Genomic DNA, 27,535 nt, shown 5'->3' on the forward strand with positions numbered 1-27,535 from the left:
TGTAAATGGTCGTCTGTCTCTGTGTTAGCCCTGCGACAGGCCGGCGACCTGTCCTGGATTTACCCCGCCTCTTGCCCAATGGCAGTTGGGACAAACTCCTGCCCCCTGACCCTGAATTGGATGTCGAAGAACAAGGATGGATGGTTTCATACTTTGATTTTTACCATGTTTGTCTTTAATCTGAATTTAAACAGGCTTTAGAAAAATCTAAATCAGAAACTGCAATTTCTTTTCTGTTATGACGTTGTGTTTGAAAGAACTGTCGGTCAAAAATTCAGATATCTGTTTTGAATGTTGATGGAATAGCTTCTTTTTCCACTGAGCACATTATGACAGTTTGAGTGTGATTTGGCGACTTTAACGCTTCACTTTACCGCTGTGGCAGAGAAATAAATGTGTGTTTACTTGTTGAGTTTCACATAGATAAAGTCTGACTTTTTAAACAAGAAAAATAATATATCTATATTCAACCTGTAGGTTTCTCCCTTGTTGTCATAATCTGAAACTTAAGCAAAGGTTTCTTTTTTTAGGAAACTTTTGAACCATTCCATTTGAGCAAAAGGATTAAAGTGTGTTCAGCAAATATACTGTAAAACAAATCTCCAACCCCAGGCTGTGGTGACAATAGGTTCATTTAAGCTGTGCATTGGAAATCACTAAAGCACTCACTGTCAAGCTGCTGGAAACAGAATGTCAAGAACTACTGGCAGTGGTCCAGTTCTCTGTCTTAACTCAGTTAATCCCATTAAAAAACAAACTCAAAACAGATCTGTCATATTGTGCGTAACTGCTGTAGGAAAGTTTAGTTGTCTTGTTTCTTTTCTCATTTCACCATCTGGATCATTCCTAACTTTCTCGCTTGCTACACTTACATTACCATCATTTACAGCGTCTTATACTATCCTAGACTTTCAGCCTATCTTTGGGTCCAATTTGCCCCAAAGCATCACAACAGGAGCTGGCTGCCAGGCACTGCATGAAAAGTAGTTAACTACCAGTTTTGTGTTCACTCTGAGTCTCTGTGCATTCGAGCTGTGTTGAAGAATAAAGGTGGTCATACTAAATATTCCTTTCAAACTAAGTGTGCTCTGTTTTTGCCTTGTATACTCTTCTATTTCCATGTATGCTAGCACATGTTTTAGTAAAGCACTGCATTTAAAAACATTACAAGAGTTTGGCTCCTTGGAAGCAAAATATAATGAATTGAGAGGTGGGTCAAGACTTTTTCATAATACTGTATGTTTTGAGACAAAATCCCCCAAATAACACTTTTACTAATTAGGATGTCATTATGCCAGGATTGTTTATTGGCTTTAGTTCTTATGTCAGCTTTTATTTCAAGTTGTGCAGACAAAGAAAAACACAAGCCAAAAATAAATGCTGTCGTAGCGTATATTGGATGAATATGGTACAGAAGCTTTCCCCTCCTCTATAGATTCAAAACAGTGCACTCGGTGGAGCTGGGTTTTATTGTTACCAATTACTTTGGGATAGAGAACAACACCACAACTCAATTTGACAGGCAATTCTGAGGGCAGGAATGCTTAAAAAATCTGAATACTTCACCCCAAAGTAAAGTGTGTAGCAACAAAATCCCCAGCTAAAAAGACAAGTAGAAAAATTTATATAGGCGCACATAAGGTTGCCCTCAGCATACACGAACCTGTGTACGTTAACTATCAATCAGTCTCACAGAGAACATATTCATGTGTCCGCTGACTTGAACACCAGAGTAAATATTCAGTTCAAACGGCTGAGAGGCACAGTGAATGGTCCCAACTGTGCGCCTGCCTGTTTGAGTAGGTGTGTGTATGTATGAGGTGTAATATGTGGGTGGCTGGCTGGCACTAGCTTTGCAGACAAAGCTGCCAAAAAACCCTACCTGCTGTCTGGACTCGGTTTACAGTGTAGTGTCCTCCTCCTTCTGCACTGCTGCCACACTTCTCCACACAAGGCTGCTGTGTGTCAGAAGCATTGTGGTTTAAGAAGGTGGCACGCTGCTTATCAGGGATAGAGGAGGAGGGCAGGCGACTCAGTCCATGGACCTGGCACACATGCTCACACACAGATCAAAAATACACACATTCACGCACTCGCTCACTCATCCCCTGGCCTGCGACGTGTGTGCTAATTAGCTCTTGGCACAGTTTGGTGTGTATGCGTGTGCATGCTTGTGTGTGTGTGTGTGTGTGTGTGTGTGTGTGTGTGTGTGTGTGTGTGTGTGTGTGTGTGTGTGTGTGTGTGTAAAGCAGCCAGTGTTGCATTGCGGTCACCCATGAGTGTTTATTAAGTCTTGGGGCAGTACACTTAAATGAAAGACCAATCTGGCACGGCGCTTCGGTTCAGAGAAGTCAGAGGAGAGAGAGGGGAGGGTAAAGCAGGACAGTTATATGAAGTGATTGGGGGGGGGAATCTCTCTGTGAGAGAGCGAGACAGCCAGAAATAAAATACAAAGAAAATTGAAAGAAACCAAGAGAGAAATGTGCAGATTGTAATCTGAGTGAGAATGGAAATGGGATTTGAAGGAATGAGTCACAGAGGTTGTTATTTATTTATTTTATTGTGTGTGTGTGTGTGTGTGTGTGTGTGTGTGTGTGTGTGTGTGTGTGTGTGTGTGTGCGCGCGTGTGGAGTGGGGGTACAAAGAGGAAAAAATGATGGGATGCTGTGATTCAGAAAGGAAAGAAGATGGGATGGGATGTAGCTGATTGCTGTATTTAATTTTTTCTGCCTTGGGAAAAACTCTCTCTCTCACAGACATAAGCATGCAGAGTCATGCACAGTTTTACAACTGGGTTTGTGTTTAATTAAAAGCCCGAACAATTTTGTCCAGTTTAATTAAATGCAGACCTAAAAGAGAGCCGAAAGTCACATGTCATAATAAATCTGAACGTATATATTCAGAATAAGAGGTCACTCCTAAACTTCTACATATCTATCTGTATGCTGGTGCATGTTTCTGACTGTATTGTCACTCTTAAGATGAGGCTGTGTAGCCACCCTCCAGGTATTGGGAACTAGCACTGACATTTTATTATTTTTTTGAATTATGGTCCTCTAATTTCTGTCGCCTGACTTCTTATTCTTATTGGCATTTCATTTTGTACTTCGTTTTTTCTTCTTTTTATGATATGAATTTTCCATGCGGAGATGTAATGAGAAATGGAAGTCCTGCCAATTTGGATTAAATGGAACAAGCCGTCAGCCAATGTCATGGCATACAGCTTCACATGTAAATAGTACATATGATGGCATTTGTGAATGGGAAACAAAAGATACTCCATAAAGAAATTCTTTTAACTCAACAAATGCTTAGATCTTAATTGGTCTAAATTCAGCTCTGACGCCCACTGAGCGTCTTTGTCTTTGTTAAATTGGTGAATTTAGATTCCCTCGAACCTCCCAGGCTCTCTCCTACCTCAGACACTGTAGGCGAGTAGAAGCCAGCCCTCTCTGTCTATTAATCAGCATGTGCTGGGTAAAACAGATGTGATGAAATGGGCGGGTCAGTGCACTTAATGAGCTTAACAGCTATAAATTACATTACGGAGCTAGGTGAAGATGCAGAATTCATCCCTGCGTTGAAATAAGTGAGAAAGAAGAGAAGAAAGGTTTGGTTAAAGCCTCTTTTTTTCAGTGAGTGATATGCACACAAAATCCAACCGGCACACATTGACATACGCTCACACAAATAAAGTGTCAGTGTTGGGGTTGAGGCTCTGGCTCTTGAAGTTGTTCTCCTGGGAAATCACGCTGAATAAATTTAGACCTGAGGAATTCTGCCTCGGTTTGAGTGTGTTTGTCGGAGAATCGTCGAACAACTCCATGTGATCCCATGACTCACCACTCCTTTCAATAAATATTTCAGTTAGCAGTTCCTATATTTCTTTCTTGCACATTCAAGCACTTCTTTGTACTTCATCACTGGATATACGATAAAGAAACTCCCCCCCCGTCCCTTTTGAGATAAGACAGAAGGGAAGAAAGCTGGGAAAGGCACAAAGTAAATAGCCTTAGGGCAGATTTGATCCCAGGGCTCTGCAATAGCTTTATGGCTTATGGGGTTGCCTGCTCAACCTGGTGAGCTACACCAGCACCTCCATGTTTAAATGTTAATGAGTGCATCAACACAGCCATCTTTAAGGCCCCGGTCACACAGGCCTAGAGACAGGTTGGCTAGTTGCTAGAGAAAAATGAGTACTCCCCAACATTTATGCTAGTGGTTGCTGGTAGTCGCTGTGAAACTGAAACACAAACACAACATCTGCTCTCTGAGAAGTAGTAAAACTGTGATAAGTTCAATGCATGCCGGGAACAGAGACCATTCATCTTCAAAGTAGAAGGTGTGTCTTTTGAAACATGTTGGTTTCAGTAGTAAGGCACAACATTTACTTTCAAGGTGAATGGGCTTCCTTTCTGGTTTGCTAGTAACCAAAGCAATCACCCAAAGCAATCACAAGGAGGTTTTTGGTCTTTCCAACAGAGTTCACATAGCAACAGCAAGAAGCCTCCAACAACCACTAACCAGCTGGTCAGGGAATACACATTTTTCCCTAGTGATTGGTGGTTGCCATAGGGTTGCCAGCTGGTTGTTACGCCTGTGTTATTGAGGACTAAGTTGTGAATCCTGATAATCACACTGTTTGTGTTTCATCTGCTATTTAATACGTAGCAGCATAGTGAATTAATGATGCTGAATGTTTCCTTATCAAGCGGCAACATCTTCAGTCTTCTTTTAGTTCGCTGGCAATGACACTACAGTGTGCTTTCAATCAACTTGTGCAAATCAAGTTACACTTTTCAGATTTTTACAGCATCAAATGATGAGTCAATTAGGCAATTACTCCTCAGTGTGAGACGAGAAATGTTCAGTTTTTCACAATTGCTTAGATGCGTCTCTTGAACCTTTTGCTATTTTCTGAAAACGAAAATCCAATTTCCAAAGTACTTACTCAAAACTTGCTCAGTCATAATAACCCTACTGTGCAGTCATTACACACTTCAAGAAGTTGAAAACACAATGTTCAGAACATGTAACTCAAGTCTTTCCAACCCCATGTGGTGTTTTTGAAGCTCTTTTAGAAAAAAGGAAGTAATTCTACCAAATTGTGTTGTTCTTGAGCCACTTTGTAGTTGCCTTCTTCCTCAGTTCAGCTGTATTTGACCAGTAGAAACTGATCTCCGATAACCTCACGGGGAAGAAGTTGAACACAATTACGCCACACCTGTTGTTGTTTGAGTGCAAAGTTATTAATGTGATGTAATGTAACCTATTTATGTGAGTTCAGAGTGAACAGGCTGCACAGAGAGTTGAGGGCAGACGCTGTACCACCAGTGATAGAAGCAATCTGAGAGGCAGAGGAGGAACGTTGTGTGTAGGAGGTGCTGGATGAGGACAAGGAGGAGAAAAGCACGGCTGAGAAGAGTAATTTCAGATGAAATTTAGTTATTGTGATAGATCACGTTTGAGTTCATGGAACGGGAAGCAGGACAGAAAATTATATGTGGCCCCCAGTGGAAAAAACAGGTAACATCTGTGATTTCCCAATAGCACGAGGCAGGGGGCTTTTTTATGTCAGCATGGACGTTTAGAACAAAGCTTTCAAAACATGTCAGTTTTGAAAGAATCAATGTGAGCCTTTCTACCATTCACCAGATCCTGGGTGCAGATAAAGCAAGTGTACGGAGTATCCTTTAAGGCAGGATCAGAGATCAGGCCAGTGTGTGTGCCCTCTGGATTGATATAGCACAGAGATGTGAAGCTGGTGCCGAAGGAATCACTTGTAGACTTGGAGTTACATTTACAGAGTGTTTTAATATGCATTTCACTTGCATTATACAGTGGGTGAAATCATTATGTGATCCCCTGATGAATTTTGGAAGTTTTCTTGCTTCCAAAGATACGAAAAACCTCTAATTTTTATGGTAGTTTCATTTTAATGGGGAGAGAGAGGGAGAAAGAACATCAATCACAAATCCAGAAAAAAACACATTACATGAATGTTATAAATTGATTTGCATGTCACTAAGTGGAATAAGCATAACGGTAAGATGTTCCTTGTAGTTGGTCAACAGGTTAGGAGGGATTTTGGCTCACTCATCTTTACAGAAACTCACAGAAATGACTCGGAGGTGTAGCTCTCTCCACAGATTATCTATAGGATTGAAGTCGGGAGACTGGCTAGGCCACTCCGTGATCTCAATGTGCTTCTTCTTTAGCCACTCATGTGTTACTTTTGCTGCATGTTTTGGGTCACTGTCATGCTGGAAGACCACTGAAGATGGGTCTTCAGTGGTCTGGCTGAGCGAAGGAGTTTCATGTCCAACATTTTATGATACAACTTCACCATTTGCTGGTGAAGTCGTGTTGTAGCATTAGCAGAAAAACAAAAGTGTAACGTTTCCACCTCCGTGCTTGACTGTGGGGTGGTGTTCTTTGGGCCATACTCAGGATTTCTCTCCCTCCAAACACAGTGGGTTGAGTTGATGCCAAAGAGCTCCATTTTGGTTTCATCTGCCCTTTCTCCCAAGCCTTCTCTAAATCATTTAGATGTTCACTGGCAAACTTAAGAAGGAGCTGTACACGTGCCTTCTTGAGCTGGGGGACCCTGCTGCAAGATTTCAATCCATTATGTCATTGCATGTTACCAATGGCGTTCTTGGTGACTGTGCCAACTGCCTTCAGATCATTAACAAGCTCCTCCTGTGTAGTTTTGGGTCGATCCACCAACTTCCTCATGATCATCCTCACTTCCATGTGAGGTGATTGATTTTAAATTTCTTCCATTTCCGAATAATCGCACCAGCAGTTGTCACCTTCTTTCTCTAAGCTTCTCGATGATGTTCTTGTAGCTAATTCCAGCGTAGACTTGCACAAGGACATCAATATTGTCCCTGATGTCCTTTGACAGCTCCTCGGTCTTGCCCATGATGGTGGAGATGTTGGAATTGTATTGCTTGTAGCGCTTAACAGTTTTCAATATTCAATTTATTTTACAGAAAAAGAATTTGTGTGGTTTTTGTAGAAATGCATTTATTTTATGAAGTTTGGTTTTCTCTGGTGCTACATGCCCATTTTTGATGTAGTTTGCAAAAACTGCTCTGTAGTGTTTTTATTTAACACTCGCTGTGTGTATGATCTTTAAACATGTTTGAGCACGATAAAGCAGTTTGGGGGGAGATTATGTTTGATTTTGCCTGAGGAGTGAGTGGTTTTATGTATTTAGTTTCAAAATTGGGTTTTGTGTTTACAGTTTGGAGAAAGAAGATGGAAGGTTTCAAGAGGTGCGCTTTTGGTAGTTATGAGAGGCACTTATATTTGTGTTTATTTCCCTCTTTGGCTCTCATATAGTATCGATTTAGGTTGTCATAAGTGGCATGTTTTGTTTTGTGTTCCAGTTGGCAATGTGCCGATTGAGTTTTGGGCACATTCACTGCTGCCAGTTCAGCACTGCTGAACAATGGCCACAGAAAAATACACATATCTTACAAGCACACAGACAGAGGCTAATTTTCACATGTAAGCACTGCCCTTCTTCTTATACATAAAGTATTCAAGCAACCAGTGTTCACAGTTATAGCTTCTTTTGTTTTTCTACTGTTTTTTAAATGCAGTGAAGTATTTGTACAGCACAGGCTCTACAGAAACAAGCTGACTGTTTAATAACAACAGACAGTCATCTAACTTTACTGCGCTCTATTCTTGCTTTGATCTTATTGATTTCATTTCATTGTCGGGCTCTCTGAATATTTTTGTTTGGGGGGAAGTTTCCATCCTCTGACATGCTGAAAACACCAGTAGCATCACTAAAAACATCATCCTGTGTTTCCTGCCTGGCGGCATCTGTTGCCAGACAGACGAGTTCAAACGCCTTCGAAATCTGAGTGCAACAAAAATATTTTCTGTTAGCATCTCTCCCACAACATCACCCTCCAAAGTCAGTTCTTCCCATTATGATCTCCTGAAAGTCAACGGCAGCGCAAAATCTCTTTGTGAGTCTCTGTATGCTCAAGTAAGAACGCTTTTAGATTTTGCGTGCTTGTGATCGTGTGTGCTTGTGTACCAGCACGTTCCATGTTTGTGGCATATTGATTGCCGCTGCTATGCGGGGAAATGAGGATGGATCAGTATGAAGAAGGAGGAACAGAAGACAATACACAAACAGTGAGAGTGGCAAAAAGAATGAAAGATACACAAAATGAGCTACATATCAGTCTGAGACAGGAGGAGAGATTTATTTAAGCTCTCTGAATCCTCTTTCCTTTCTGATGCTTGTATTCAATGTTTCCCTCCCCCATTATGAATTCCAAATGATCCATGTACCAAATACTCTTCTCTTGACAGAGTCTTAGTTTGAGCAGTGTTCCCGTCTGAGACGGAGCAGTGCTGGAAGGAGGCATGTTTTGCTTTGGGAGTGCATTGTTGTGTTTTCTAAACTCTTGTTCTCTGTGTGTCTTGTTTGTTCCTTGCAGAACAATCACTTTGGACAATCAGCTGGTTGTCTTGGCAACCGCTGCAACGGACGCCGGACGTTATCATGTAGAGGCGGTGAACGAGCTGACCGGCGAGACTGTGACGAGTCCTGCTGTCTACCTGAGCATCTCAGGTAAAAATAAATAAAAAAAGTGTTAAATTGGTATTTAATAACAGTGCAAACAGCCCATCTGGTAAACACTATGCTCAGTATTAGCATTAGTTTGGTTTACAGTCAAACCATCCAGCATATTTCTGTCCCTCAAATATTTTTCTGTTGGGGTGGGGCTTCATTAGGTTTTCTGTGGTCTTCTGTGGTTGTTGTGTGGATAAATCTGAATCCCTTTTACAGAACATAACTCCCTTTGATTGATAGAGAAGACAGTTTTGAGTGTCGGGCTAATTACTAAACCTGAAAATGAGCTGCAAAAGACATAAAGAGATGATTAAAAACATATCTGACACATCACAGAAACAACATACTTGTGCACACATTATTTGCAAACTAAAATGCTGGAGGTCTTGGCTCATCATTAAGTAGAGATGCTTGAATTATTGATTTGATTATTAAAATCTCAAATTAGAGATTCCAGCAACCAAAAATTACCATAATGCAGCCGGCAGGAGTTTTATTAGAGAAGCATCACCACTCACATGGTGAAGCTCAACAACAAATAAACTCGGCATCACAGAGTGATTTTTTAATGTCTTACATCTAGTAGGGAGGAACCAGCTTGTAGAGAGATCAGGAACCAATAATAGATCTCTGTTTTGGCCTTTGCCATATCTACAAGCAAGTGAGGCATAATTTGATAAGATATTTGATGGACTTAAAGCTTTGAAAATTTAGAGTGTTGCCAGTTTTTGGTCCGAAAGGAAATCTGTCTCAGTCACATAAAGTGTGTACTACACTCACCAGCCACTTTGTTGTTCAACCGCTCATTAATGCAAATATCTATTTAGCCAACCACAACACTAATTCAGTGCATTTAGGCATGTAGTCATGGTGTAGATAACCTGCTGAAGCACAAATGGAGCATCAGAACGGTGAAGAAACGTGAGTTAACTGACTTTGAATGTTGGTGCCAGATTGGCTGGTCTCAGAATTTCAGGAACTGCTGATCTACTGGGACTGACAGAGAAAAGACTTAAACTATTAATTGAGCAGGATTTCTCTGGGTTAATGTCAGAAGTTAAAGACGGACAGCCAGACTGCTTCAAGCTGATAGGAAAGCAACAATAACTCAAATAACCACTTGTTACAACCAATGTATGCAGAAGAGCATCTCTGAATGCACAAGATGCAAACCTTGAAGCAGATTGGTTACTGCAGTAGCTAATAACAGGAACTGAGGAAAGTGAGGCTAAATGTGGGATGAGCAATACTGGACAACAGAAAAGTAGAAATTTTTTGCTCATTTCATGAGTCTCAATTTGTCTTGTGATTGTCGTTTAATAGGTTAATAACTTGATGTAAACAACGTGAAAATATGGATCCATTTTGCCTTGTTTCAACAGTTCTGGCTGGTGGCGTGGGTGAAATCTTTTTGGCACACTTTGTCCCCTTAGTACCAACTAGATCATTTAAACACCACAGCCTGAGTACTGTTGAGGACCCCTTATGCCTTATGACCACAGTATACCCATCGTCTGATGGCTGCTTCCAGCAGAATCACGCTCCATGTCAACTCAAACTGGTTTCTTGAACATAACAATAAGTTCACTGTACAGAAATGGCCTCCACACTCACCAGATAGTGTTTCAGATCAGTCCAGTAGAGCATCTTTGGGATGTAGTGAAACAGGAGATTCACATCATGGATGTGCAGCCAACTAATCTGAAGCAACTGTGTGATGCTGTTATGTCAATATGGACCAAAATCTCCAAAGACCAAAGGTTCCAGCAACTTGTTGAGTCTATGTCAGGAACAGTTACGGCAGAACAAGGTCGAACCCAGTACTAGTGAGGTGTACCTAATAAAGTGTCTGGTGAGTGACTTTAAAGAAACATGCATTGGCTTTGGGTCTTTAGATGACATGTAATGTGTACGGGTTCCCATACCTCCCTATCCATGATCTTCCTACTTTAAATGCTTTTTCCTCCCCTTGGTTGATGTTCATGTGTGTGTTTCCTTGAAACATGAGAAGTGTTAGTTGTGTTGTATACTCTACTGTACTATGCTTTCTTGTTATTCTGAGCTTTTTGCTTCCTGTCAAAAAACTTGACTGTCAAAAACTAAAAGAGTTAGATCTTTGTGGTTGATCCAGTCATTTCATTGAGTCTGCAAGCTTTGAATGTGCTTTTACTTGTAAAAACAGCATGCACTTATTGTGTGTTGTTCACTGTTGTGAATGACAAGCAGCTCTTTGTTCATTTCTCCGGAAACAGGCTTCAGTCAGAAGAACTGCAAAGTTTGATGGATTTTAGCCTCTCTGTGTGTTCCCGTCTCTGTCGTGGCCTTTATCGCTGAATCACTTTATTGCTGTATGCCTCTCTCTCTATCTCTTCTCCTTGGAGGCCGGAGGATTGACTCTACTGTCTAACAGTCCTTCACTTGAAGTGTTCACCATGGTTAAATGAAAGCGAGAGGGAGGGAGGGAGCCCTCTGTCCCTCGTAGCTGTATAGAGTTTTAATTAGATTCTCTTTACAGGGTTGTATCCTTTGGCATCCTTTGTCACAACTGCGCGCACACACACACACACACACACACACACACACACACACACACACACACACACACACACACGCACACACACACACACACACAATCAAATAAATTTAGGCACAGTACCTTGTTACAGCTGTCAGTGTGAAGTGCTCCCGTGGGCGTTTTTAGAAATAGTAAGGGTATAGTTAGGTTTCACTGATCAGTCTTCGGCCATAACAGCTATGCATGCATGGTTGTGTGTGTGTGCGTGTGTGTTTGTGTGTTTCTGTTGAAAACTGTGTTTTCTACAATAAACATTTTCTGGGTAAATGCCTTTTTCTATATAAAAGCATATTTCAGTTATTTGTTATTGAGACAGGGAAGAAATAGAAGATCATGGAATTTGATAAAAACAGGGACAAACCAAAGAGGTAAAATGTTGCAAATCGCGCAGGGTGTGAAAAAGAGAGCGTGAGCAAGGAAACATGGAAATACCAGATCTTTATTCATGTATTTGCTTTTTCTCAGGGCTGTTTTTTGACATTAAGCATCACATTGATCACTTGGTTGGTTTTGGAAATAGAAAAGGTGTTAAGCATAGTTTTGAACACTATGTAGCTATTGAATGCACACAGATGCCACTGATTATAGCCACAGAGAGAAGGAGACTGGGCCTGTTAATGACACAGATGAGTCGAGGGTTGTTGTCAGGAAATTTGAAGGAGAAAAAAGATCAATTTAAGTCAATAAAGTGTTTAACACTTAACCTAGTTAACTGACACAAGAGAACATGTGAATGAACTCTCGCAAATGGTGTTTTCGTTCATGTCTTCCACCACTTTGTTCTTATTTTCCCACCTCTTCCTTTACATTTCCTGTTCTGTCGCTTCCCTTCATTTCCTGTCACCCCCTCTCTTCTCTTCTCTTTCCATTAGGCAGCCTGTAGAGGATCTGAAGGCAGAAGTTCATAGCTGTCAGTCATATTTCTAAAAATGTTGTCTTTCTCTTCATAAATTCAGCAGAATAAATGAGGTACCTATTTTCTATTCTCCCCTTTCTTTCTTTGATTCAAGCATTGTGCTCAACAGACAAGAACGAGGGAGAAAAAGGACTGGTAGAGACAGAAAGACTTAATGAAGTGAGACGTGGGTGTAGACTGAGGATATGACCAACAACCTGTTCATGTCAGGACTGCTGTTGATGAAAGTGTGTGCCCTGCACTCACACACGTACACAGACACACACACACAGACACAAGAACAGGCATGAAAAGTTAAGATATTGTCACATTCGTAAAACCTTTCTGTCACATTCATGCTGTGGCACGACCAACACTCAAATTCTTTTTGCTAATCCGCAAAGCCTGCAAGGGCCGAGGAAAGTGTCAGATAACCAGCTGCATGCCCTACCTACTTGACAGATCCATTATCTGCATGTCCCTGACCACTGTCCTGTAAGTGTGGCCTAGACTGCTGAAAATAAAAAGCAGTAACTGTCATCTGTGGTCGAGCTGGAACAGCCACAATTGATAGCAGCTCAACAGCTTGGTGAGAGGTCAGACACTGTAATCACTGGAAGTACAGCCTGCCTCTAAAATAAACAGCTCCTGGAGCTTTTTATCGCCGCCGACAACATATGGTGTTAGAGACGACATTTTCAGTCAGTTATCGCCGTGGACTGAACTTGACAGATTGACAGAGGTTGAATTTCATAAAGGAGCGCGTGGCACGTCAATATCCATTCAGTACAGCACATTCTCATCTCTACAGTCACTCCAGGGAGGCGGGGTCAGGCTCTATTGAGTGGCTCTGCTTTATTATTTACAACGTACACACGCTTGATTCATTGTGTACTTGTGTATGTTTGCATTAGAGAGAACATGAACACTAATGGCCTCAGGGCATCTCTGTTAGAGGCAGGAGATCAGCGTTCCTACTTCAATTATTTGAGCTTCATGCATACCTGCAGTCATCACTACCTATTCCTTTCTGTTTAATACACACACACACACACACACACACACACACACACACACACACACACACACACACACACACACACACACACACACACACACACACACACACACACACACACACACACACACACACACACACACACGCTTACACATACATACACTTTAGGCTGTCAGTCAGAACAGCAGTCTATTTCCCTGTTGCCCAGAAGAGAGTACGCATGTCTCTGTGCTTCTGCTCATTTCATAGCAGCCGAGGTCTTTGTAGATTTGTACATCAGACCATTAGAGCAGCACAGCGTCCCCAAAGAGTGCACTCACCGTTGGGAGACTCACACACACAGACATGACAACATGCACAGGAACACTCGACATGCCTTGACGGCCCCTTTGCAGCGCAAAGAAACAGGAATGGCACCAGATTTTAGACATGGTGAGATTAAAAAATAAATAAAATAAAAAAAACCATTTGATCTCACATGTATGGATTTTGTAGATAGGATTTTGGGGAGCAAGGAGGGTATGCAGAGTTTATAAGAGAGAAGAAAAGTGCAGGATAACAAAGAAGGGGAAGGGCGCAGACACGTGCAGTACATGCTGATATAATTACTGTAGCGCTTTAAATGGTATCTCAGCTTTGGGCTCAATAGTTGATCAGCTGCCTTTATCTGCTCTATAAAAAAGGCAGTAATGTCACACTTGTTAATAATTGCTTAAATGCAAAAAATAGCGTAGATTATCACATGCATACAGAGTGCTTCACTTGAATAGAGTGCTCCAGTTATTCAGGGCTTCGCTTGAATAAAGTTGGGAGAGTTGCAAGACATAGATTAGAAAAAAAAAAATCAATGCAGTCGTCGAGACCAAGATGTCCTGACTTTTAGTCTCTTAAAGAAATTGATAGTATCTTTTCATTAGACCCAGTCTGGCTTGTAAATTCTCTTTCTAATTCTAAATCTGTCCACTCCAAAAGACCAGGCTTTGACTTATAAGTTGAAAGCCTGTGTCTCCAATTCCAAGCTGACACGACCTTGGTGCCATCACTCACTGCAAAGCTCAGACTTGACAAAGCATCCTGCAAAAGCACGTAAGTGAACCAATCTCTATGCATAGAATGTTTGGAGTCACCTTAGAAATGCCCCTCATACAGTACTACACCTCTGTAGTAGCAGTACTATAGTAGCAGAAGTTATTGCAGTGTCCAGACAAGTTTCCAGAATTATGATCTCTGCATCACAAAGAAGCTGGAAAGATTTGTTTGCAAATTTCCATTTTTTTCTTTGAAGCCTCAGAGTTCTGCACAGTTATGATTTGTGTTACTGATTCAGCTGAATAAAGAACAAGGATTCTCTCAGGTACTGTGTACTGTAATGTGGCTGAATAGAGCACGAATAGAGAAGAGCAACCTCCAAGACAGGGGACAAGACAAAGCCGTGATGTGAAGCAGATGGGAGCTTGGGTTGGTGTGTGTGTGTGTGTGTGTGAGAAATACCCCTTCACAGCCTTAATCATTCATTGTATGTGTGTATTATAGAGGGTGTATGAGTCTGAGTTTGATTACCTTGGCTTGGTGATTGGAAGGAAAAAAATCTGTCTGAGTTTGATTACGTCTCCTGTTGAAGCCTCCTCTGGTGTCTGCCGTTTTACATCACTCCGTTTCTACCATTTATCCTCTTTTCTCCTTCCTCCATCAAACAGGGTTTGTCGCCCTGCAGCCCTGAGTTGTGACAGAGTGGCGTTTGTCAGAAGCTGAACAATAGACTCTGCTGACCTCAGGATAACCCAGAGAGAGAGACACACACACACACACACACACACACACACACACACACACACACACACACACACACACACACACACACACACACACACACACAGCTGCATATACAGTCAGAGTATCATTTGGGAAAGTAGAAAGAGGAGAAGAGGTGAGAGAAAAGTGAGGACTTTTAAAAGAGCATATGGCACATGACAGAAAAGTTACTGTCACTTTAAAAAAGCTTTTAAGAAATGAGGGTTTGAAGCATTTAATGCTTGTGTAAGTGTGTGTGCACAGTGACATTTGTGTTGTTATTTTTGTGTAGGGGGTGTGTCTTTTTGTCATTTGTTTCTTTCTGTAATCATGTTCCTTCTCATCCAGATGTTTCCTTTCCACATCACTGACTCTTAAACGAGAGCCTGCTGCGGGTCTTTCTGTGCACGTGTGCTACTGTACTGTTTCTGAGCAGCCGCGCATGTGTGTGTTTGCTCCAAGTACCATCCCGGTTGCTCTGTGGCGCGTCTAATTGGAGGCATTTTTGTGTCCCTGGAGTCCCCGAGTGTGTATTTGTGTTTTTGTAAGGTGAAGTGGTTTGTGTGTGTGCGCAAGTGCGTGTTTTAAGCGCGTCATAATGTCGCAGACCTGCTAGCCCTCATTTAAAATCTTAAGAGAAAGATCAGAGAATCCCCTCTGTCCCTGTGTGCTGTGAGGCTGCTGCAGCTCTCATCATGAGCTCAAGGTGTTTTGCATTTTGCTGCATCATGCCTTGATAGGCTTCAGGGAACGCCATGGAAACCACTCTAACCGGGGTGGCAGCGTAATGATCCGTGCCACAAGCTGCCTCTGCGCGCTTTCGACTGCAGCTTCTAGCGTCGGTTAGGGAATATATCCCAGGCGATTTTAGTCAAATGAGTGCAAGGCGAATACAGGCAGACTTGTGGGGGGTAGCGACTCTCTGTCAGACTGTTTGGCTGGTGACCTCTGAAAAATCAAAACGAAAGCCAAATTGGACTCTATTTAGCCACAACCCACCATCCTGTGATACAAGCACAGGTGTACGCAGTGAACAGTGACACCAATATGTGCTGTCTTCTTCTCCCACACAAATGACTGCTCTTAATTAATTACTGGCAGAAAATATGGCAATTTTGGAAGCAGCTGCTAGTATACTTTACTTAGCAACTAAATAAAAATGGCTCAAAGATTTCACAGGTTTTTTCTTTCTTTCTTTTTTTCCCCTCCTGTTAGCCAACAGAAGACTTCCTGTATGGAGAATCTTTTTAGAGCGGATTATAATTGGCAACAGCAGCAGTTCTCAGATAAATGGGAAAATTTTAATTTGGTTTTGTATAAGATGGTGTTGTAATAATTATAGCAAGTTAAGTGCTGGAAGGCGGTGGCGTGTAGTGTGTGCGTGTGTGTTTAACCACAATCAGAGCCAACTTGTTGTGCCGGTTGATGATGCGTTTATTATCTTCAGATCACTCACTTATCAAATATATACACTAGTTTTTCAATCGCAGGTTTTAGAATGACAGTAGAAATGACACTTTCAGTGTTTTTTTGTGATTTGGTGCAGTTTCCTCTTCAGAGTGAGCCTCTGAGGCTTGGCTACACACTTAAGCGTTATCAGTTCACATGTAGTGAAGGCAGTGGGCCTCATTCACAAACAGTGTGCTTGCACAAATCTGTGATTTATCACTATTTTCACACCTGAATTTACTTTTATGCTACAAAACAAACTTAGAAGTCCCTCACATCAAAAATACAAACAAATAAAGAAGACCTGGCTGTCTTGGTTAATTTACTCACATCTTTAATCATTCATTAAAGAATGCTGGATATCATCACTTACAGTCTAATTTTTTGGCACTTTATCATCGATGCTGGACAACATGGATGTTTTTCAATCATTGGAGTGTTTCTCATTTTGGGCTCACAAGATGTTTCTTTTTCTTATTTTTCATATGGCTTCTAGATTTTTATATGATGTTTGATTTAAAACCATTTGTTTTCTTTCTCTCTCTTTTCTTTATTGAACCACAGTGAATGTCACAGGGGAAAGAGTATTCAGCACTCTGTGTTATTTCAGCCCAAGCCTCGCTTTTTTAACTGTGTCACTTCTTTGGAAAAAATTGGAACGCTGCACCTTTTGTTGCTTCCTCCTCATGTGCTGTTGTTTCAGTTTCTTCAGTCGGACTTTATTCTGTCTTTTTTACCTTAGCTCTACAGGCTTCTCTCTTGCAACATGTCTTATAACATCATGACTTTCTCCACTTTACCTCAAGCTGAACCTATTTCTTATATAGAGAAATGGAGGCTCGATGGTGTGCAGATAGTGAACAGATCGTATGCAGATAAGCTAAAATGTGCATTTTATAGTCTGAATCCAATGGTAATTGTAAATAGCCGCCAATGACTCTGGTGTCTATGATAGAAATTTGTGTATTTTCTTCTGACCAATAATGAAATCCCTTAGGCTTAAGTCAATAAAAACCACAAAACTGGTTTAAATATGTATTATAACAATGGTTATTTTTTCTTTTAGCTCTCTTTTTTCCCAACAAGTATTGCTCTGTGCAGGAAAACTCTGGTGGTGGTGCTTGCTGTATAGACTAGAAGAAGAAACAACATATTCATGTTCTGATTTTTGATACACAGCATCTAGTACCTTGTGTCCATGTCCTCGGTCTGGCTTTGTAGAAGCTTTCCAGGAGTCAGCCTTCATCAGGCACTGACTCTTATTTTGGTCTTATTATTTTGCCTTTGGTTTGAGGCAAACAGGTACAGCATGATGTCTGATTTGAAGGTTTTTTTTAATGGAGACAAAAGGGAGTACCACATGGGCTTCAGACCTTGCGTTCACACTTAAATGCCAAATAACTTTTTTCCCTCTTTGTGACCGTCTGTGATTGCACCCGAATATCAGACAGCATATTTAATGCGCTGGAGGAAATTTGTTTCAGTTGTAGTTGTAGAGTGAAATTGGTATAGAATTCATCAGTCACTCTACTTTTTATCAGAATCAGAATACTTTAATAATTCTTAAGGAAATTATGTAATTAAACAGTTACTAGAGTTAATATTTTGGTTGAGAGTGACATGCTAGATTAATAGCTATACATTGATGAGCTAAAACATTATAATTAACCTTGCGAAAAATATAGAGTTTGATGTTAAAGTTAATCCAGAATGACTCCAGAAGGCAATCTTTGGGATTTGGCACACTTAGGTTGTGAGGATGAGTTCTTTTGGATGTTTCAAGATATCCCCAGTACCCTTAGATTACTATCAGCAGGTATTCATAACTCAACCGTGCCTCAATATGCACTGTTGTTTCTAGGTTGCTCTGACTGGTTTGTCTGTTATAGCAGTTTCACCCTCATCAAAAAGCACCATACTGTCCAGTGGCACTGAGATATTACCAGATAACCATCCTGAAGGTCACTTTACAGAATTATAGAACCATTTATTAGCATATAAACCTTGATGTAAGGGTACCACTATGCTGTACATATTATTCTTTGAACACTTTTATACAGATTTATTACCATGTCCCTGCTGGGTTAATTTGAAATCTCTAACCTTGTGTGAGGACGTATTAGGACTACAATGATCTCGTTTGTATTGAAAGGTAATTTGATGTCTACAGATGTGTAACGTGCACATGCATAATCATACAAATAGGCACTAATACCCAGTGGTTTTGATAAAGAGGCTCGGCTAATGAATTGTTGCTTTTTGGTGAATTCCTGCTTTGACAGTTTGTGTCTGGAATTATTATTTGAAACATTTCAGTTGCGAAGGGATCAGATTTCTCTCTCCTGATCCCCATCCCGTCTCTGTCTGGTTCCTCTGTTGTCCCTCTTATTTCTCTCTCTCTCTCAGTCCCTTCTCTTACTCTCTCTCCCTCACTCTCTCTCTACATAATGAGGCTTCTCTGTGCTTCTATAATTAAAACCCAAGTGTACAGACAGAGAGATGGAGTGATTGAAGGATGGACAGGAAACTGAGTCATAGACTGTGTCAGTACAACAAACAACTGTGCTCTACTTGTTCCACCTAGTTGTGGATTTAATTGCAAGCTTGTTTTACAGCATGATGGCACTGATTAGAATGGATGCCTGTGTATACAGCTTTGACGTAGCATTTTCCAGATGCACACCCACTCATACGGTCTTTAAACCCTCTTCCTAATAAAATAGTCAATAGACACAGAGGAAGGCAGCAGAAGTAAGTAGTGAGCGAGGTGTCCAGTGACTAAGCAAACAGACAAAAGGTCACAGACGCTGGATGTGAGAAGTTTTTAAGAATCAATGAACAAGCAGATACTGGAGGTAAAGAGGTCAACAAACAGGAGCGAGCAGAAGCTCTAAAACTTAAAGTGTGATGCCGGTTTCTGCCTACCATGTTTACTGCAAGACAGCACTTAGATTTACTGTAGGTGTGTTTGTCTTTAAGTGCCCAGTGCTTTAGCCAGAGTAGTCTAAGAAGGGGCCCAGTGGACCCAGTCGTGCCTTTTTAAAATAGTTTTATATATCTTCCAACATGGATTAAGAAGATGTTTAAGTGATTAAGATGTTGACATAATCATATAAAAAATAAATGACTGTGTTTTATGCTCTGCTAACATTAGCTCTTAGCAGATAGCTTTTGATTTTATTGGGGACAATTGGGTGCAGAAAGGTTGTCGTAATGCGATGAGTTATGATTTCAGGGGTTTGTTGTGACAGCGACTCACTTTGGCTTAGCCTGTGTGTGTGTTGGGGTTTTTGTTGTGTGTCTGTGTGTGTATCTTGGAGCAAGAATGAAGCAGACGGAACAATTTTCTTTGTTAAATTGTAGAACAAGTGCAGCAGTGTTAATAGAACAGGCAACATGAGGGAATGGAGGAATTATTGTTATTTTGGAGAAAATAGGTGGAAATGTAGCAGAGGTACTATTGAGTTTGACTAGCTGGACAAATACTGTGTGAGTGTACGGTCTCCCTCAAGGAAATTAAGTGAGCTGACGATCTCAGTCCAGATGCCGATACAGACACTCTGGCTTTGGTTATTGGCTGATTTCAAGTACAGTTCTGATGCCAGTATTCAATTAAGTTGCATTACTCACTGTAAGGAAGAGACTGGGAATCGTTATTCCGCCTGTAAGGAACAACAACATTGCCTTGAAAAAAATAACCGGCTATATAAAAATGTAAAAATGCATGCTGACATTTCCAGTTGTGCTCCTTTCCTCTGCTCTTTGTTTCACTGTGTGTGCCCTTCTGCGCGCACACACACAGAGCAGAGCAGACAATAGACAGCTGAAGATAACATTACTCGAGCTGATCACACATTGTTACTGTAAGTTTTTGTCACCATGTGCAAACACTAACCAAACAAAATGAAAAAAGGAGAGAGACAGAGAGGGGAGAGGAGGGAGTTGACTGAGAAAAGCATCGTTGACGTCGCCATCTTTTGTTGTTAAATCATAATTAGGTTACAAACTACTGTAAATAAGCAAACATGGCGTGGCGAGTGTGAAATGCAAACTGCTGACTGCTCACTATGCCAAATCTATGAGCTCATCTTATGGAAGGGCCTAGCATCACATGACATACAGATGAAAACGCAGAATAATAGAACCGTATTGAATAGATCAGGCCCATATAGCAGTCCATTTAGATCCAGCTATTTATCCAGTATCAGAATCAGATTTGTGCACTGCTGCGCATGAGCACAGATACAGTGAAGTGAAAATAGAGTGACCCTCTTTCACTTTCAAGGTTTTACAGATCAGTTTATAAAACTACTCCTCTTTGCAAATTTTCTTCAGTTTATTGATGTTTATTTAGGGACAGGTCTCTTAAGGTCCCACCACAGCATATGAGTTAGGTGAGGTCTGGACTTTGACTGGACCATTGCAACACCTTGATGCTTTTCTTTTTCAGCCATTCTGCCTCACTGTCCTCACTGCCTCACTGACCCAATTTTGTCCAAGCTTTAGCTGTTGGACAGATGGCCTCACATTTGACTTTACAATACTTTGGTATACAGAGGAGTTCATGTCTCGTCTGTCCAAAGGACATTGTTCCAGAAGTCTTGTGGTTTGTTCAGATTAAACTTAATGAACTTAATCTGTGCTGCCATGTTCTTTTTAGAGAGGAGAGGCTTTCTCCTGGCAACACTTCCAAACAAGCCACACTCGTTCAGTCTTTTTCTAATTGTACTGTCATGAACTTTAACATTTAACACGCTAACTGAGGCCTGTAGAGTCTGAGATGTAGCTCTTGGATGTTTTCCAGTTTCTCTGAGCATTGCACGGTCTGAATTTGGAGTGAATTTGCTGAGAAAATTGGCAACAATCTTGAATGTTTTCCACAAACTCTTTTCACACTGTAGAATGATGGACTTGAAACTGTTTGGAAATGATCTTATAACCATTCCCAGGTTGATGGGCAGCAACAATTGCTTCTCTAAGATCACTGCTGATTTCTTTCCTCCTTGACATTCTATTAACACTCACTTGAATGCTCCATACATAGTACTGTTCTTTTTACAGCGACTGTACATGCAGATAAGCAGCATAATCTCTGTTGGTTTTTGTGATCCCGTCAGTCGCTGTGTGTGCATGAACATTTATTTTTTTAATAAGTGCTTTATTCGAGTTAAGGCCTCATGTTGAATGTGCACAGATGCAGACAGACATTGTAAAGTTTTCCCACAGTGTTCGGTAGTTGTGCTTTCTTTTTGATACTCATCACTGCGTGAAAAAGCGTGAGGCTCAATGACTCCAAACTGAGCGAACCAGCGGGATATACTGTTCACATGCCAGCTTGTATCAGCACATACTGACTATATTCAGGGTTTTCATAAACTGTTTTCACAGGATCCTGAATATAAATGAAATATTATTGTGAATCCAAACATGCTGATTGTCTCTGTGTGTCAGTGCTTCTTGCTGGGTGTAAAAGGTTATTGGAGTAGCATGCCAGTCAGCAGATGTTAATTTGAAAGAATAGATGTGGAAGAGAAAAAGAGACATTAAGTGGGGAAACAGAGCTGGTGAATGATGGGGTAGGCGGCAGAGGAAAGATTAGATTGGAGGGAGAGGAGAAAGATAAAAGATGGGTAAATGGAAGGAGAGATGATGAGGTGCTGAGGAAGGGAAATACGCTCAGTCGATTGAACGGGGCAAAGAGGTGAGTGTGTCGTATTCGTTGTTTGACTTGTGTTTCGTCTGTGTGTGTTTGTAGGTATGAGAAATATGGATAACATTTTCTGTCATGGCATTTATATTGTATGGAAGTTCAGAGAAAAAATGATTCATTTTGCTTGTGCCTTAGGTTATAAAGCAGATTCTTAAAAAAACTAAAGTGTTGGCTCCTGTTCACATGCTGAATCCCCAAGAAAAACACAAAACACTGGTGCTTATTGGTAGGAGAAAAGAGCAGATTATTATTAATGATTGTAACAAATAAGTACGATAAAAGTTTCATCTTTTTCATTTAAACGATCTGGTAAACACAGGTAAAGCCCAACAGGTCGAGCCTTCTGCTAGTAATCTCTCAGCCCTGTTGGCATGAACACAGAAATGGCTGTCTCCTAGCCAACAGCACATTTCTCCAACTAAACATGATCTTTAATTTGACAGCATAGAATAAAATATTGTTTGTAAAAGCCAGGCGGATTGCTACCTCTTGTAATTCCAGCTGTTTGCATCAGGATTTTTATATGAGCACATTCATTAAGAGAGGCAATGTCCCGAATGGTTAGTTTTAAAGTTAACTTTAAATATAGTGACCAGCTTGAACTTAATTTGAACTTGCTTTGAGTGTCCTTCCATATGTCAAATGCTAGTTCTTGTTTCTAGTCTTTATTCCTGAGTTACTGTTGACGGTCTAACATATATTTGTTGGACCCTCTGCCCCGTGAAACTGCCACAATTGTAAATAATAATATAAAGTTTCAGGATTACAGTCATTTTTATACAAATGGTCACATTTGAATAACAAGCAGTTAACAAGTTGATTAAATAAAGGCTCTGTAGATGTGTTGAACTTTAAGTCAGCACCGTGAATTAATGCTGAAAGTCTGCATTTTAGTCACATATGTATTGGCTTATTTAAAATTCACTGTGATGTGTACAGAGGCAAAATTACAAAAGCTGTGTTTCTGTCTAAAAACATTTGAACCTGACAATATACTGAAGTTGAGTAGTTGTAGTGTTACTGTCTAGAACCATATTAGACAGTATTTGCTTTCATCAGTGAGTAACTTTAAGAGCGTACAGAGAAACAGCTTTGATGATTTGCCAGCTCGTTCTTTAGGTTTTTGGAAGCAGCTGTTGACCAAACAGATTAAATTACTTCATTTTTCTAGAGCTGGTGGTTGAGTCTGTATAATCATCATAGGATGGAGCTTAAGCTGACCTTAAATATTCTAAAGACATCGTGCAGCTTTGTCAGTGATGGACTCCATAGTGTTTTATGGTTATACAATGGACAAATTTGCATGTACGAATACCTAAAGTCACATCAATTACCTCATTTGTTCATTAGCTACCATGTGTTCAGCTGACACCGTGATCTGAATGTGCGGGCAGTGCTTTTTAAGTGTCGTCTGCATTCGTTAAATCCTCACTGAGGTACCGCCACCCTTCACATCTGTTTAGTAATTCACACACCACGAGTGTGCGTGCCTGCGAAAATTGTAGACTTAACAGTGTTTTTATCTGGGTTTCTGAGCGAACAGGGTACTTGCAAAGAATTAGTGAACGAAGGAGAGATAAAGAGAAGTGAGATGAGACTGAACAGAGAAGACACGTGGACAGAAGAGGATTGTGTACCAGAGAGAGAAAGGCGCGCAACGAGCAAGTGCAAAACTAGCAAAGCTTTGAGGACGATACAGATGGATAGGAAGGAAGAAAGAGAGGCAGAGTGTAAAAGTTGAAGATTGAGAGGGGATGCTGAAAACAGGAATAGATCAACAGGGCCTTTAATCCAAAAATAGTTTCCGCCCTTCCCCTCCTTCCTCCTCATCCCGACTTACCTCCCCGCCACTCCCTCCTCCCCTGTCTGCTTGTTTGGAGTGATTGAAGAAAAGGGGAGATGTGTGCAGCCTTCACATGTACTACACACGTACACAGTCACAGACAGCAGTGTGTGCATGCGGACATATTGTGGTGCAGAGACAGACGGATGATGTCCATTACCAGGCCGAGCTGTCCGGAGCCAGGCGGAACAGCTGCAGCCAGATCGCACTGATCTATCACTGTTCTAATGAAGCTGTTATAGCCAGGCCCAACCAATCAATCTCTGAGCCACTTAATCAATTAAACCATTAATCAGACATAGACTCTAACTGTTCTTGGCCCTTTGAGGGATAGTTTTATATATATTCCAAGACATGACGACAGAGGCACACAATCCTGTGCTTATACACGCAGGCACAGAGTCGGTCTCCTATAAAAATAAGCTCCACTTTTCTTTGTTGCTGCAAGAGGTCGACAAGCAGAACAGTTTAATGTGTCTTCGTTTGCATTTTCATAAGAGGTACAGCTGAATGAGGTGCAGTGTACACTTAGGGAAGCAGGTAACATTTGCAGGTGAGACACTCAGTGATAATTATTGTATCACTTCTGTTTCTTGTGCTTGAAGATTTAATTGGTATGAAAAAAATAGCTTCATAAATGCATTTGCTCTTTTTTCTGGCTGAATCACTCAAAAATGACTGTTTGGAGGTTTTGAAGAAAAAAAAAAGATGTTTTTAATGGTAACCTTGGGCTCTGGAGAACATTAATCGACATTTTGTAGTATTTTCTGGCATTTTACAAACTAATAGCCAGAACACACATTACTGATGATGTTTGTTTTAATCTCATATCATCTAAATTTAATGACTCCCCACAGCTGTCTTTCACTTTTTCATGTGGATTGCAGTAGAAAATTGCAAGCAAACTTGAGAATTTATGATCTGCTACTCAGGGGCCTGCATAATGTGACTGCTATAACTATTGCTCAGTAAGTTGCCTTCACTATTATTCAGTTGTCCAAAGTATGATTGGTAGTAACCGTCTTTATCTTTCAGTAATCCTGATTGTTATCCTGAAATTATTTTCAGGGAGACACTGTAAATTGCTGCCGTTATGAAAAACTTTTTCACCATTTCAATACAGACATTGAGCTTCTTAGCTTCTTTAGCAATTTATTTCCCCCTCATCAGTCAGCATGCAACTTAGCTTCTGGAGACAGCACCCAATAATTCAGATCTCTTGGGGCAGATACAGTATCTAGATACAGGATAACATATCTAACCCAACTTTTCCTGTTTCGTGTATTGGACACTGTTTTTTTAGATGGTATGGTCTAACAAAACAATGTTAGCAAACAACAAAATTTTGACCTACATTTTTTCTTCTTTTGTTGGTGAGTGCCACCACCCAAAGGAGGTGTTATTTATGTTTATTATGATATCTCTGCTTGCTTCTCTTTCCTCTCACTCCCTTCTCTGCCCTCCCTGACCCTGGTCCTGCCTGAGGTGTCTTTGTGTTTAGAGGGAGTTTTTCTTCCCGCTGTCGCCAAGTGCTTGCTCATCATGGGTTGTGTGGTTGTTGGGGTTTCTTTCTAATACCGCAGGGTCTTACAGTATAAAGTGCCTTGAACCAACTGTTGTTGCGAATTCATGTTATGTAAATAACATTGAATTAAATAATATCCCCTTATAAAGCCAATGGTTGCTCCAGGGGACATTTCAGTCTCTGGTTGCTTAGCTAACTCCGAATATATTTAACAACTCCCTATATGCAGATTAGTGGTACCCTTCCGTTGTTGTTTTGTTTTTTTAATTTAAACTAACCCATGATGCCAATAATTATTTAGCCTGTCATCCCTTAAATTTCATTGGCTTTTAGGGTCTCTGGTCACCACATCACTGCTAGTCACCTCCTTGAGGCTTAAAAGTAATTTTGGGGGGTTAAAGTAATTTTATTGGCTTAAATTAATCAATCTTTATTTTTCTGAAACAGACTGATTGCATTGGACTAATCTATGAGCACAATTAAGACTGGCAAACCCTACAGGCCAGCCTAATATGTCTAATATATAAAATCCACCCCAGAAAGCTGTCGGTACCAAAAACCTCATCCTTTGCTTATTAATTCTGCATATTCATATTCAGATATTAATGTATGTACCTGTGGTGCTGTGTGAATTCTGATATCTGATGGGATTGTGGTTATTTGATTCATGCCTTTGAACTAAATTGGATGAAACAGTGTCACTGTAAGGACTCTACGTGAATGGAATACAAGTTTAAAAAAAACTATTAAAGACGTATTCAGACTTTGCCAGTAAGGTACTTCATGCTGAATGGCTCTAATGAAGGTGTGCTGTGTATCAGGCTGTATGCTATAGGCTTATGGGCATGTCCTTTGATGACTTGGATGTCTGGTGAATCATACAATGCTAACAATAAAGTGTATTTGGCCTAAGCACTAACAGGTCAGGAAACCAGCAGTGAAGGAGCCCTTACACCCTGTTGGTGCTCTATAACAACTGTCACTGGGCATCTCTCACAGTATGTAGGTACAACTGTTTTGACTACGAACAAGTGATTTTCATTTTTGACTTTAACACCTTTGGGACAATCCAAATTGGGACTTGTATAGTTTCATTCTGCTGCAAGTGTTTTAGCTTTAAGGGAGTACCCAAGGAAATGCCAGTACATGTTCCCCTCCGCCGATCTGTCCTCTTTTCCTCAAGGCCACGTCCCCTCACTCACTGGAGTAGTGAATGGTGAGCTGGAATAGTATCCTCTTGCATATGAACCTTATTTACTTATGCCAAGGGCCTCTTACTCACAGTTCCTCAACTCTGTGTGACAGAAGGGCAATGGGAGAAGGGTGGATAAAGACGAAGATGGGGTGACAATGAAGCAGTGTGAGATAGCAGGTCGCCCTGCAGCTTTCTGGATGAAGAAAAGAAGGAGGAAACAACCTGATTTAGTAGCAAGGCATTTCTTGTTTGTCTCTCCTGTGATCCGTTCTCCATCTCGCCCTAGGGTGGTTGGCACAGGACAGGAGAACACAAAGCTGTGCCATATTACAGCAACAACTTTTCACGTCAACTTTTGCCCTATCCGACCACTCGCCTTTCATCTCTCACTTGTCTTTTAATATTCTTCCTTTTCTCTCACGGGATCAGAGGCTCCTTGTTTTATTCTCTTTCTCCTGTCAGAGGAGAAAACTTGCAGAAGCAAGCACTCCTCTATGAATCTGTTTGTTATGCTGTCATTAAGCTCACAATGTGAAGCCACATCTATCTCCCCTTTTCATTATATGCTACATGTTTTGTTTTCTGTTTTACATTTTTCTTGTTATCACTTTATTTTTCTGGTTGGATGTTTGTTTTATCAGTTTCATTGGCACATTTTCATTCATTTCCGCGCCTTTTGAGGCGATAAGAGGTAATGTTTAACGAGGGTTTGGGCACGAAGAAACCTGAAAAGTCTAATGTAATGGGAACAGCGAGGAGTGGAAATTAATTTGTCATTAAATGAAAAAAGTGGTTGTACAGACGGATAAGCAAACCCTTCTTTTCCTTTCAGACTGTCGGCAAAGTGAATGTCAAAACCTTGTGACATTTGGGAGTCCACGCAAGGGTGATTGACACCAACTTTTACCTGAACGTGTATGAGAGAC

General features: G+C 40.8%; 1 protein-coding gene and 1 long non-coding RNA gene across 2 annotated transcripts in view; one reads left to right on the forward strand and one right to left on the reverse strand.

Moving 5' to 3' along the window:
- LOC113024443 (protein sidekick-1) overlaps window positions 1–27,535 on the forward strand; it is a 298,320-nt gene that overhangs the window by 144,229 nt on the left and 126,556 nt on the right. Inside the window, exon 5 of the mRNA XM_026171546.2 lies at window positions 8,472–8,605. Within this exon, the coding sequence (XP_026027331.1) occupies window positions 8,472–8,605 (134 nt within the window). The remainder of the gene's footprint in view (window positions 1–8,471; window positions 8,606–27,535) is intronic.
- LOC145429495 (uncharacterized) lies at window positions 11,602–12,335 on the reverse strand. The gene is made up of 2 exons (XR_013909743.1): window positions 12,157–12,335; window positions 11,602–12,071 (listed from the first exon to the last, which is right to left on the reverse strand). It is a non-coding gene; the product is annotated as an uncharacterized LOC145429495 (long non-coding RNA).

The sequence above is a fragment of the Astatotilapia calliptera genome, chromosome 6, assembly GCF_964374335.1.
Source record: "Astatotilapia calliptera chromosome 6, fAstCal68.1, whole genome shotgun sequence".
NCBI classification, from domain to species: Eukaryota; Metazoa; Chordata; class Actinopteri; order Cichliformes; family Cichlidae; genus Astatotilapia; species Astatotilapia calliptera.